Source organism: Rhinolophus sinicus, linkage group LG09 (genome assembly GCF_036562045.2).
Source record: "Rhinolophus sinicus isolate RSC01 linkage group LG09, ASM3656204v1, whole genome shotgun sequence".
NCBI classification, from domain to species: domain Eukaryota; kingdom Metazoa; phylum Chordata; class Mammalia; order Chiroptera; family Rhinolophidae; genus Rhinolophus; species Rhinolophus sinicus.
In genome coordinates this window covers 21833617-21845730 of record NC_133758.1, presented here as the reverse complement: position 1 = coordinate 21845730, position 12114 = coordinate 21833617, and the positions used below count along the sequence as shown (strand labels likewise).

Below are 12114 nucleotides of genomic sequence, written 5' to 3'. Positions count from 1 at the left end.
ATCTTGACCAAAGTATCTGTATTTTTCGACGCCTTGTTGCTTGTCTTTGCAACACCCATGTATAATCCACCCATGTTATACTCCTGAGAGGGGGGCAATTCCCGGGCCACAGGACTATCAGAGGAAGCCCAGGCACTGCCTCCTCTCCAGCCCTCATACATGGAGCTCAGGCTGCCTACTGGCAGTTCTCTCAGCCAATATACTGCCCCCACCCCGGGGTCAAAGCAGGCAGCACAGTGGTCTCCCCATCCCTTCTCTCCGTCCCTCCCTTCCTCCTTCCCCAAGAACATGATCTTACATTCTGATGGGATCTTGCTGTCAGCTGGCTGTTAGCTAGCATGAAAAGGTGGTGCTGACAACTAAGTTGTTACACTTCCCATGGGCTTGGGTGCTGTGAACCCTGAACACAAAAGGACATTTGCTATTCCCAAACATGAAGACACAATCAGGGAATTCCAGGCATTGATGACAGCACCAAAGGGGAAGGAAGACATATTTGGGAGCAGGGAACTGCGGGCTAGAGCCCCTCAAGTCAACCCGGTAGGAGCCTCCCCCTCTGTCTGTCCTGGCATCTCCCACAGCCATGGAGACTACAGAGGAAAAGGTTGAGAAGCAGCCCTGGCCACACATTCCCAGAGACAGGAAGGATGGAAAATCAGCCAGCCCACAGCCATAGGAAAATCTTACCTGCTCTCTTTTCATTCTTTCCATCACCTATCTGTCCCCAGGCCCTCCCCAGCAGTAAAAGGAAACCATGACTTGTCATTTCAGTTTCCACCTAAATACTTGAAGGATATTAATAGATATTTCCAAATATAGCCTTTTCTTTCAGCTTCAAACTCTTCAGCCCAGTTTCAGAGTGAGATGTTGCTAAACGGCTGAGGCAGTTTGCTGGTGGTTTTATGATTCTTTCCCTGGACTCGCAAGAACATGCAAGTATGCACATGTATGTACACACACACACACACACACACACACACACCTGTCATAGCTAAAATGCTCATCACTCCCTGATCCTGGCAGAGACATTTTGAAAAATAGGCCTGGTTTGTCCCTTTCTCCCAGGGAATTAAAATAATAGTTCAGGTGAAAAAGAAGCAGTGTGTGAGCTCGGGCTCTACCTCCAGGCTCTTCAAAGTTCTCCTGGGTCCTGAGTCAGCAAATGCCATCACCACATGCCTCAGCATGATGTCAGAATCTATTTTCTAAAATTTGCATGAAGTGTTTGGGGGCGGGGTGAGTTCTGGGAGTTTGGGGCCTCAGCTCTCCTCTTCTCCTGCAGTCAGCCTCATTGGCCTTAGGCACCACCTTCAGCAGACTTGGCTCCTTTCAAAGTGGAACCCCATTTCACCCTCACCGTCATCATCATGCTGGTCGGGAATGCACAGAAAACCAGAGAAGTTAAGAGATTTTCCCAAAGTCACACAGCAAGTAGGCAGCGAGACTCCTGGGCCCCAGCTCCCTCTGCACCATGCATGTGGACACTACAACTTCTTCCTCATCCCTTTTCCGGGTTCCCCTCCTCTTCCTGACCTGCCTCAGTGCTTAGCCCTTACTATTTTCTTTATCCATGCTCTTCCTAAAGGATCCCGTCCATTTCCCTGCCTTAAAATTTCACCTCTAAGCTCTCATTTCTTGAATTGATTTTTCAAGGCCGACTCTGCCTACTCAACTCACAGCCATCTCCAATGTAACACGCCCCAACTAGACCTCCAGAATTCAGGCCGTCCCCACCTCAGGCTCCCCATTTCAGCAGAGAGCCTGACACCTACCCACTTACCAAGGGCAGAGACCTGGATCCTCCAATCTCTCTCTCTCTCCCTCTCTCTCTCTCACTGGCTGGTCCAATGAACTCTACCTCCAGGATCCATCTTTGCTGTAGCCCCTTCTCCCCACCTCACTGCCACCACCACGGGCCAAGCTGCCATGTTATGGGTTGAAATGTGTTCCCTCTCCTCCCAAAAACACATTAACGTCTTAACCCCCAGTACCTCAGAATGTGAACTTATTTGGAAATAGTATCTTTACAGAGGTAATCAAGGTAAAATGGGGGGAGGGGATGATCTAACATGACTGGTGTCCTTACAGAAAGGAGAAACTTGGACACAGACACAGATGTGTACAGAGGGAAGACACTGTGAAGAGACACAGGGAGACGATAGCCACCTACGAGCCAAGGAGAACCTGCAGCGACCAGAGGCTGGGAGAGAGGCGTGAGCAGAACCTGCTCAGAGCTCCTTCCAAGAGAGCGCGGCCAGGCCGACACGTGGATTTTGGACGTCTGGCTTCCAGAAGTGTGAGACACTAACTCCGTTGTTTAAACCAATCAATTTGTGGTATGTTGTTACTGCAGCCCTCGTAAACCAATACGCATAGACCCCTCAATGTCTCCTACCAGTCTCCCTGTTTCCTCACTGGACACCCTACAGCCTGTCCTCTACCCAGAAAGCAGAGGAACCTCCTAAAATGGAAGGGCCCCACCAAGCCCTGCCTGACATGGGCCTCTGCCCACCTCTGACCCCACCTGGGGGCCTTCTCCTTTGTGCTTCGTTCTGACTGAAATTCTAGAACCCTCAAGCTCTTTCCTTGACACTCTCCATCCCTCAGGAAGTCAGCCTAGATGTCCCCTCTGCAAACAGACCTTCCCCACCATCTCCCTCTCTAACCCAGCCTGTTTCAGTGCGGCCACATCCCATCAGCCTCTGCCACCATCGGGCACTTCCTTTATCCCATTCCTCAAGAATTTGCAATTACTGCTTTGCTAATTCATTTCCTTATTGTTTAGGTTAGTTTAGTTTATGTTTCAGGCTATAAACTTCAGGAGAATAGGAAGCAAGTGCATAGTAAGTGTTTAATAAGTACTTTTTGAGTGGATGGGAATAAAACAATGATGGCTGTTCCATCCAGCATCCACGTTCACTAGGGGGCAAGTGAGACAGTGATCGATTTGAAGAGAGACCTGAGCCGTTCCACCCCATCCTTCTTCTTGTTTCTTCTCCATGTGTCAGGATACCCCTTGCCAACCTCTTCAGCCCCATGTCTCTTCTTCAGCCTGAATGACCCACCCAGCCTTCTCTTCTCCATCCATGGATACTCTGATCTTCCTTCCAGGCCCAGGTCCAGTTCCACCTCTTCCTGGAAGCCTTCCTTGATCTGCTTAACCCTTGCTCTGAGCCTCTTTCTGTCTTTTAGTGCCACTGATTTGGAACTGCCTCTGTCATTACTTATCTTTTTAATGAAATCCCTTGTAATACTAGAATAGTGACTACACTTTGAAGACTGTTACAGACCTTTGTCATGGACACAAAAGTTTCACAATTATTGTCCCGTGGGGTCATCGCAGTGGCCCTCCATGGCTGGGAAACTCGTCCTGGGCTCATGGGATAGTAAGCAATCCAGCTGTAGCAAAGGTGTGTCTGTGTGCATGTGTGTGTGCACGTGAAGGCATATGTGTGTGTGGACAGAGAAAGAATCATGCATTCATGGCTGGGCTGTTGGGCAGCTTGCCCCACCCACTTCAAAGAGGGCTGTACTTCGTGCAGCCACCATCACGAAACCTGGGCCAGCCCTAAGGAAGTGGGCGTGGGCACGCAGCCCTTGTCCACAGGTGCAGGACTCAGCCTGGACCTGGAATTTGCAGAGACCAGCCGGTCCTAAGCCTCAAATTAAGCATACTGGGTACATCTCCCAGATGTTGCCACAGATTAATGTGAAAGGCCAACTTGCAGCACAAAAACACTCATGCTGTCCCTTGTTTTAAAAATGTGTCTTTCAAGAACTTCTAGAAGTCAATGGGAGCCCAAACTGGCTGTGAAAGAAATCCAAACGTTTGAGAAAAAAGAGAAAAGAAACTTTACCTCACTAGTAAGCTGGGGAAAGGAAATGAAAACAAAGGAAGCTATCTTAAACAGATATTAACCAGGAAAAGTTGTGCTTGGAAGGCTATTATCCAAATTCGAAAAAACGACCCTTGATGCAAAAATTTGATGCAGCTCGTAGCTAACTCTCTGAAGTAATTCTCAGCGAAATTCCGGAATTGTCGTATTTTATTATTAAAAACTTCTGACATTTTGGAACATTAATGGACACAGTAGCCACACACTGGGGCACCCAACCATGTATACGTTTACGTGTGGAGTGGGGAGGAGGTGTAAACACCACCGCCTCTTCGTTGCACCGATATCCTTAAGCCACTAATTGGCTCCCTGGTCCTGGTCATAGAACTGGCTCTTCCCCACACTAGGACCCATACCCTAAGCTGGAGAAAATGAAAAGCAAGCAGGACTCGCGTACCTGAGACATGGGAACTCCACGTTGTCATCCTCAGGCTGGCCCTCCTCTCTCACCAGCACCCGCTCGAGGAACCAGCCGCTATTCCCGCCTTTACCATCGTGCCTGACTCTCACCCGCCTCACCTTCCGCAGGGTGACAGACTCAATGGTGAACTCGTCAACCTTTAGAGGGGAAGACAGCAAGTCCAGTTGGAAGTGGCTCCCCTGGGTCCCAAACACCCAATGGAGACACGGACCTAGAAATCAGCAAAGCCAGAGCCCCAGTTTCTCCCACTGGAGTCTCTCTCATTCGATGTCAAGTTCCCAACAATTGAGATCTCTAGCTTTTGAACAAACAACGGCTATTCCCTCAGATCTCCTTCTAAAAGATTGATGCCCCTGGCGGGCGAACACGTTAAGCTGTTGGCAAGCACTAACCATTGATTATGATGGAATTCCTTTTCTAATCTCTTCAGGCTCCCTGCTAGGAGGATACCGGTCCCTTTAGAGAAGGGAAGTCATTAGACTTGATTGGGGCGACCAGGGGTCTTGCTAATTTCACAAGTTTTGCCTGCCAAAGAGGCAGCCGAATGCAGTAGGAGCTAAAGAGGTGCCAAGGCTCCATGAGCACACCTGGGGCCTCCGGGGACAGGAACACACAGGGTAAGGTTGAAGGACAAAGGAGTCAGAAGCTGTAGAAGGAAGAGAGAGAAAAAGGATGGACAGAGAGCTACACCCACATTCCAGGCCTTGCCCTGCTCTTGCCAAGGAAAGAGCCACCGAGGAACGAAAGGAGAGAGGCTTATGTGGCGACAGTCTGCATCTCCCCTTCACGGGGACAGCAACCGTGAGCCTCCCATTGTTGCAACAAGGACTCTTTACTGTACACCTAGTGTGTGCTCTGCGCCAGGTCCACAGGCAAGGAAGTGCATCTGCTGTCCCGAATCCTCAAAACAGCCAGCCACAGGCAGGCGTCCCTTCCCACATTTTAGAAATGAGGAAACTGAGGCTGGGGGAAATGGAATGATTGGCCCAGGCTGGGTTTGCCCCCAGATCTTCCTGCCCTCATTGCTTTCCATGGCCTCTCAGTAAACCCATTTGATTGTTGGGAGACAGAGGAAACACCAGTACATTAGTTATGAGGCTGAGAGCAGAATCAAGTTCTTCCACCCCCATGTTTGGTGTCTTTCCTGGTTTCTCTTTCAGAAAGGAAACCAAAAAGGTGCTCCCAGGGGTCGTGCCTAGTGCGGGACGCAAAGTTCCCACGTTGGCCCTCAGATGTCCCAGCTTTCCACTAGCCTGTAGGTGAGGCACCCAGCTTCCTTTCCTGCCTGCCCACCCCTGAGGGAAGAAAGGTGCTGCTCCTGTCTCCCTAACGTCCTCCTGTTCTGCCCTCTTCTCAAAGCTCAGGGGTGGGGAAGGGACCAAGACGCCCCTAGAGTGGCTCTCCAGCTCCCAGCTGGCTCGTCCTAGGAGCCTAGTGGGTGTCATGAATGTTAGGTCCCCGTTCCCCTCACCCAGAGTAAGCCTCTCTGATGGCTCAGTAATGGTTGTCAGCTCCACAGAGCAGGGAAGACCAGGGAGTGGGACTGGGGCAGTGAGCGGGTGGGGTGGCAGTCGGGGTAGGGGTGGTGCACCGGTGCAACTTACATTGCCTTTCTGAAACATGTTGTCGGTATTCCTGCAGTTGAATAGCAGCCGTTCCCCGGTGTCCCCCGCGTCACCATAAAGGCAGAGATAGACGTTGGCATCTGTTCCTGCACCTTCGAATTCCCCAGTGCACAGAGTCACACGGTACCGGGCCACTGGCAGGCAGAGAGAGGAACACCACTGGCTGACAGCCCCTGCTCCCCAGCACTGGCCTTGCTGCTCCCCACGTCTGAGCACTGACTCTTCCTCTCCCGCCAGCTCTCACCTGGGCTGACCTTGCTCTTTCACCCAGCTGTCCAAATCCTATTTCACACCAGTCAAGTCCCTGCAAACCTGCAAATCCCTTTTCCCAGTTAGATCAGAGGTTCCCAATTCTAGTCCATCATCAGAATCTGCTGGGAAACACAAATTCAGATTCCGGAGCCCCACTCCAGATTTCACAAATCTTAGTTTTCAGAGGTGGGACCCCTAAAACTGCATTGTTTACAAGCTCCCCCAGGAGATTCAGATGGAGTTAGCAGTGTTTGGGGACCACAAGTGTAATTCAAACATTTTGGCATTTGGCATATGGGTCTCTGATTCTTTGTGAATCAGAACTGAATCTTCCCGTATCTTCTGAACTCTCCAGTACTAAGGACATGCCAGGAAGAGGAGCAGAGAAAAAGGCACAAAATGCAGCAGCTATGGGATGGGTAGCAGTCTCTTCCCATGTCGAAAATGTACAGTGAAGGAGGCAGACCTCCATCTCTGCACATCACAGCCTTACCTCTCACTTAAAATAAGCTGGAAAGTGAAATTCATTCATTCATCCATTCCCTCATTCATTCATTCATGCATTTGCCCCACATCTGTTTACTGAAGCCTAGTAGGTAGGAAGCACCATTATAAGCACAAGGACAGCAGACTCCAGCGTCCATGGAGCTTCCATGGGAAAGGAAGATGGAAAAAAGAAAGGACAGGAAGGAAGCATGGCGAGGAGAGTTGAATAGTAAAATGATAAAAAATTATGAACAGGAAAATTTCTGAGTTATACCTGAACAAGGATAACACAATGGAGTGATGCTGCAGAGTGTGATGGAAGGGGGAGGAGTGTGGCGAGGGGGTGAAGATGACTTAGAGTGCAGACAAGCTTGCTGCAAGGAAATAACGTGTGAGCTAAAATGACAATGCTAGGAGTCAGCACAGGAAACGCTGAGAGAAGAGAGTGCTGCTAAGTGCAGACCCCAATGTGGGGATGAGCAACGTGTGTTCCAGGAGCAGAGACAAGGCCAGTGTGGCTGGAGTAGAGGGGGTGGCAGGGGAATGAGAAGAGGCCCAGAGGTGGACAGGGGCCGGACGCGTGATACGTAACAGGTCGAAGTAAGAAGCGTGGCTTCTGTTGTTTTTGTTTTGGCTTTTAATGCAACAGGAAGCCATTAGAGGGCTTTAAGCAAGAAAGTAACTTGATCTGATCCATGTTTTAAAGAGCATTCTGGCTACCACGCGGAGAATTGATTATAGGGGAAGAAGAAGTGAATCAGAGAGGCCCATTAGTGGAATAAGTACAGTGGCCTAGAAAAGAGAGGAGGGTGCCTAGGACAGGTGGTATAGTGTATGTGGCGAGAAGCCAGTAGATTAGAGACTTAGTTTTGAGGTAGAACCAACAGTACTTGGTGATAGATTGGATAGGTAATTGAGAGAACGAGAGGACTCAGGGGTGACGCCTAAGTTTTTGGCTTGGGCAACTAGGTAATGTTGTCAATAAGAAGTAGAGATGCCTGAGGGGAAACGGGTTTGGAGATAGAGCTCAATGGTTCTGTTTAACTCATTATACATTTGACATGTTTATTCAATGTTCATCAAGAGAGGTCAAAATGCCAGTTGAATATGTATCCAGAGGGTCAGGATGGACATGACTTTGGTCAACACAAACATAGAGATTCCATGGAAAGCCATGGAACCAGGTTAGAACCTCTATAGAGAGAAAGTAGAGAAGGATTGTAGGGGGACAATAGCATTAAAGGTCAACCCCAGGGGAAGCTAGCAACGCAGATGAGAAGCAGCAGCCCATGGAGCAGCCAGTGAACTAGGGGGGATTTTACTCTGAACCTAAGACTGCTCTAAAAATGTCAATCTAAAAAAATGAAGGAGATGTTAAGGAATTCTCAGATAAACAAAAACTGAAAGAACTCATCAGTAGCAGACCTACTCTACAAGAAATGTTAAAGGGAGTCTTTCACCTTAGACATTAGAGAGTAACTTGAATTCACCCCAACAAATAAAGAGCGCCAGGAAAAGTAACGAGATACGTAAATATGTAGGCAGTATACATGTAATTTTGTTTGTAACTCTTGTCTTCTTATATCTTATATGAAAGACAACTGCATAAAGCAATAAATATAAAACTGCCTTGGTAGGTTTACAATGTAGAAAGATGTAATTTGTAGAACAATATAGTACAAAAGAAGGGGAAGGGGACAAATTTGTATTGGAGCAAAGCTGTACGTTATTGAAATTAGTTGGCATTAATCTGAATTAGATTGTTGTGAATTAAGGTATTAATTATAATTTCTTGGGCAACTATTAAGAAAATAACTCAAATATACATATATACGAGTGTGTGTGTGTGTGTGTGTGTGGGGGGGTTGTGTATATGAAACAAAGGACTTAAAATGGTGTTCTAGACGGTATCTACTCAACACACCAAAAAAAAGACATGTGTGGCTTGAACTTTCCACTAGCGCTAAGGGAGGGAACACCCAGGCTTTCTCATCAAATTGCCCAGATATGAGGCAGAAAAGAGGAGGGGAGTGGTGTAGTTTGAAAGCTGTCAGCAGTCATACATCAAAAAGAAGTCAGACTCTTTATTACATAGAGATTGGCAGAATGGATAATGAATCTAACTATCTGCTATATATTAACAGAAGAGACACACTTAAGATTCAAATATACAAGTTGAAAGGAAAAGGATGGCCACCAGAACTGCCTCAAGAAGAAATAGATAATCTGAATAGACTTAAAACAAGTGCAAAGATTAAATCAGGAATCAAAAAACTACCCATGAAGAAAAGCCCAGGCATAGGTGTCTTTACCACTGAATTCTACCAAGCATTCAAAGAAAAATTAATACCAATTCTTCTCAAATTCTTCAAAAGAAAAAACCAAAGGGGAATATTTCTCAACCCATTTTATGAGGCTAGCATTACCCTGCTACCAAAACTAGATAACTATATCACAAGGAAACTACAGACAGGTATATCTTATGACTAGGGATGCAACAATCCTCAACTAAACACTAGCAAACCAAATCCAGCAACATAAAAAGAATTACAACCATGACAAAGGAGGATTTATCTCAGGGGTACAACTCGGTTTAACTTCTGAAAATCAATTAATGTAATATACCATATCAATATAGTAAGCAAAAAGCACATGATCATCCAATAGTTTCAGAAAAAAATATTTGACAAAATCACTTTCACGATTTAAAGAAAAAAAAAGTCAATGAGCTAGGAATAAAAGGGAACTTCATCAGCTCATAATAGTTATTGATGAAAAACCCACAGTTAACATAATACTTAATGGTGAAAGATTGGATGCTTTCCCCCTAAGATCAGTAACAAGACGAGGATACCTGCTCCCACCACTTCTATTCGACATGGTACTGGAGGTTCGAGCCCAGGCAATTAGGCACCCAGATTGGAAAAGAAATAAAGCTATCTTTATTCATGGATGATGTGATTTTCTATATAGAAAATCATAAGGAACCCACTATAAAATATTAGAATTAATAAATCAGTTCAGTAAAGTTGTAGAGTACAAGATCAATATACCAAAATCAATTGTATTTCTATTCTCTTGCAATGAACAATCTGAAAATAAAATTAAGGAAACATTTCCATTCAAAATAGCATCAAAAGGAATAAGGTACTTATGAATACATTTAAGAAAACAAGTGAAAAACTAGTAAGCCATGGGGATGCAATGTACAGCATGACAACTATAGTTAATAATACCATATAATATATTTGAAAATTGCTAAGGAAGTAAATCTTATGTCTTATCAAAAGAAAAAAATTCTGTAACTATGTGAGGTGATGGATGTTAGCTAGACTTATTGTGGTGATTATTATATACAATATCAAAACATTACTGAAACTAATATAATATATGTTAGTTATACCTCAATTAAAAAAACAAATGAAAAACTTAGGCTGTGAAAGCTAAAGAGTTGTTGAAAGAAATTGATGATGATTTACATAAATGGAAAAGCATCCCAAGTTCATGGATCAGGAGACTTAACATTGTTAAGATGACAATACCTCCCAAACTGATCTACAGATAAAATGCAATCTCTATCAGAATCCTAGCTGACTTCTTTGTAGAAATTGACACGCTGATTCTAAAATACACGTGGAATTGCAAGGGACCTAGAATAGCCAAGAGAATCCTGAAAAGAAATAATAAAAAGAATAACAAGTGGTGGCCAAGATGAGGAGAAATTGGAATTCTCACACATTACTGATGGGAATGCAAATTGATGCAGCTGTTTTGAAAAATAGTATGGTAGTTCCTCAAAAAGTTAAACAAAGAGCTACCATATAACCAGCAATTCCATTCATAGGTACATACCTAAGAGAGTTGAAAACATATGTCCAAACAAACACTTGTATATGAATGTTCATAGAAGCATCATTCATCATAGACAAAAGTGGAAATAGCCCAAATGTCCATCAGCAGTTGAGGGTGGTCTATCCATACAATGAAACATTATTCCGCAATGAAAAGAAGAACTGAAACATGCTACAGTGTGGATGGACCTTGAAAACATGCCACGTGAAAGAAACTAGACACAAAAGGCCACATATTATATGATTCTATTTATATGAAATGTCCAGAATAGGCAAATCTACAGAGACAAAAAGTAGATTATCGGTTGTCAGAAACTGAGGAGCAGGAATAGGTGTGACTGCTGATGGGAATGGTGTTTTCCTGGGGGGAGGGGGTGATGAAATGTTCTAGAATTTGATAGTGGTGATAGATGCATTTTTTTTTATCAATATACTAAAAGCCACTGAATTGTATACTTTAAATGACTGAACTGCATGGTACATGAATTATATCCCAATAAAGCTGTAGTTTTTAAAAATAGACATACTATTCATTTTGGTAGTCCATTGAAAATGAGGATAAAGTATGTCAGGAATGACACAAATTTCTAGGAAGTTTAATTCAATGCACAAATGATTTCTTTTCAGTAATATACACACTTTTATTTTGGAGATATAAAGACAGCGGGAAGTAAATATGACCACTAAATATGTGGGTCCATGAAGATAAGAGTGTCAGTAGCAAAAGCACTTGTTAAAAGGAAAAGCAAAGAATGACAGTAAAAGGAATGAATAGAATTAACTGGAGTGAAAATGGAAACACAATAGGGAGGCTAGAACACCAGCCTCGTTTCTTTCTTGGTTTTGATGAAAGTCACTTTGGTCTTTGTAACTGTAGCTATTAGGTAATTCCCAGAAGCAAATTGATGAGGGAATTTAGAAACCCCTTTGCCTGGGAATTCCAGCCCTCTTTGTTCAGGAGCTCTAAGATTCATCTGGTTGGAAGTTCTCAGGGGTTCTGATCCTCTCTAGGGGGTCCCTCCCATCCCACCAACCACTGAGGTCCCAAGTTCCTTCCTGGCAAAAAGTCTGTGGACAAGTAAAAATAATTATATTGTTAGCCATCTGCAGGGAAAGACTTTAAACAGATGGGTAAGTATCAGAGCCTCTTGTACTTTAATTTAAAAACTACAGCTCAGCCTGATTAACAGAAGCTCTGACTTTCGGCCCTGGCGTCCGACGGCCTCTGGCCCACTCATCACTGCTATGTAATCACTTTTGCTGGGTGTGCAGGGTAGAATGCTGATCTCATTGATTTTACTCTCTCACGTGGCTCCAAAGGGAAAGGCAAGGTGGAAATAAATTGTGAACCAGTGCAGGTTTTGTCCACGTCTCCCAATCTGCGTTTATCAGTTCAGAGCTTCTTGGCTTTCTACGTGGCATTAATTGCTTGTTTGACTGGCCCTTATTTTTTAAGTAAACTAGGAACACACAATTTCAAATTTAGAGCATTGGTTTTAAATTGGTGTCGACTCATTTTTACATGACTCCAAGACTCCACTTTGGGGGTTATCAGAAAGTCCTGCACAGTATTCATTATACCC

General features: G+C 44.9%; 1 protein-coding gene across 9 annotated transcripts in view; it reads right to left on the bottom strand.

Annotated features, from left to right (window-relative positions):
* The window catches only part of LOXHD1 (lipoxygenase homology PLAT domains 1), a 141317-nt gene that overhangs the window by 72143 nt on the left and 57060 nt on the right, over positions 1 to 12114 (bottom strand). For all 9 annotated transcript variants that reach the window (XM_074340025.1, XM_074340029.1, XM_074340028.1 and 6 more), the window contains exons 13-14: positions 5922 to 6076; positions 4294 to 4454 (exon numbers count right to left, since the gene is read on the bottom strand). In XM_074340025.1, coding sequence (XP_074196126.1) covers positions 4294 to 4454; positions 5922 to 6076 — 316 coding nt within the window. The remainder of the gene's footprint in view (positions 1 to 4293; positions 4455 to 5921; positions 6077 to 12114) is intronic.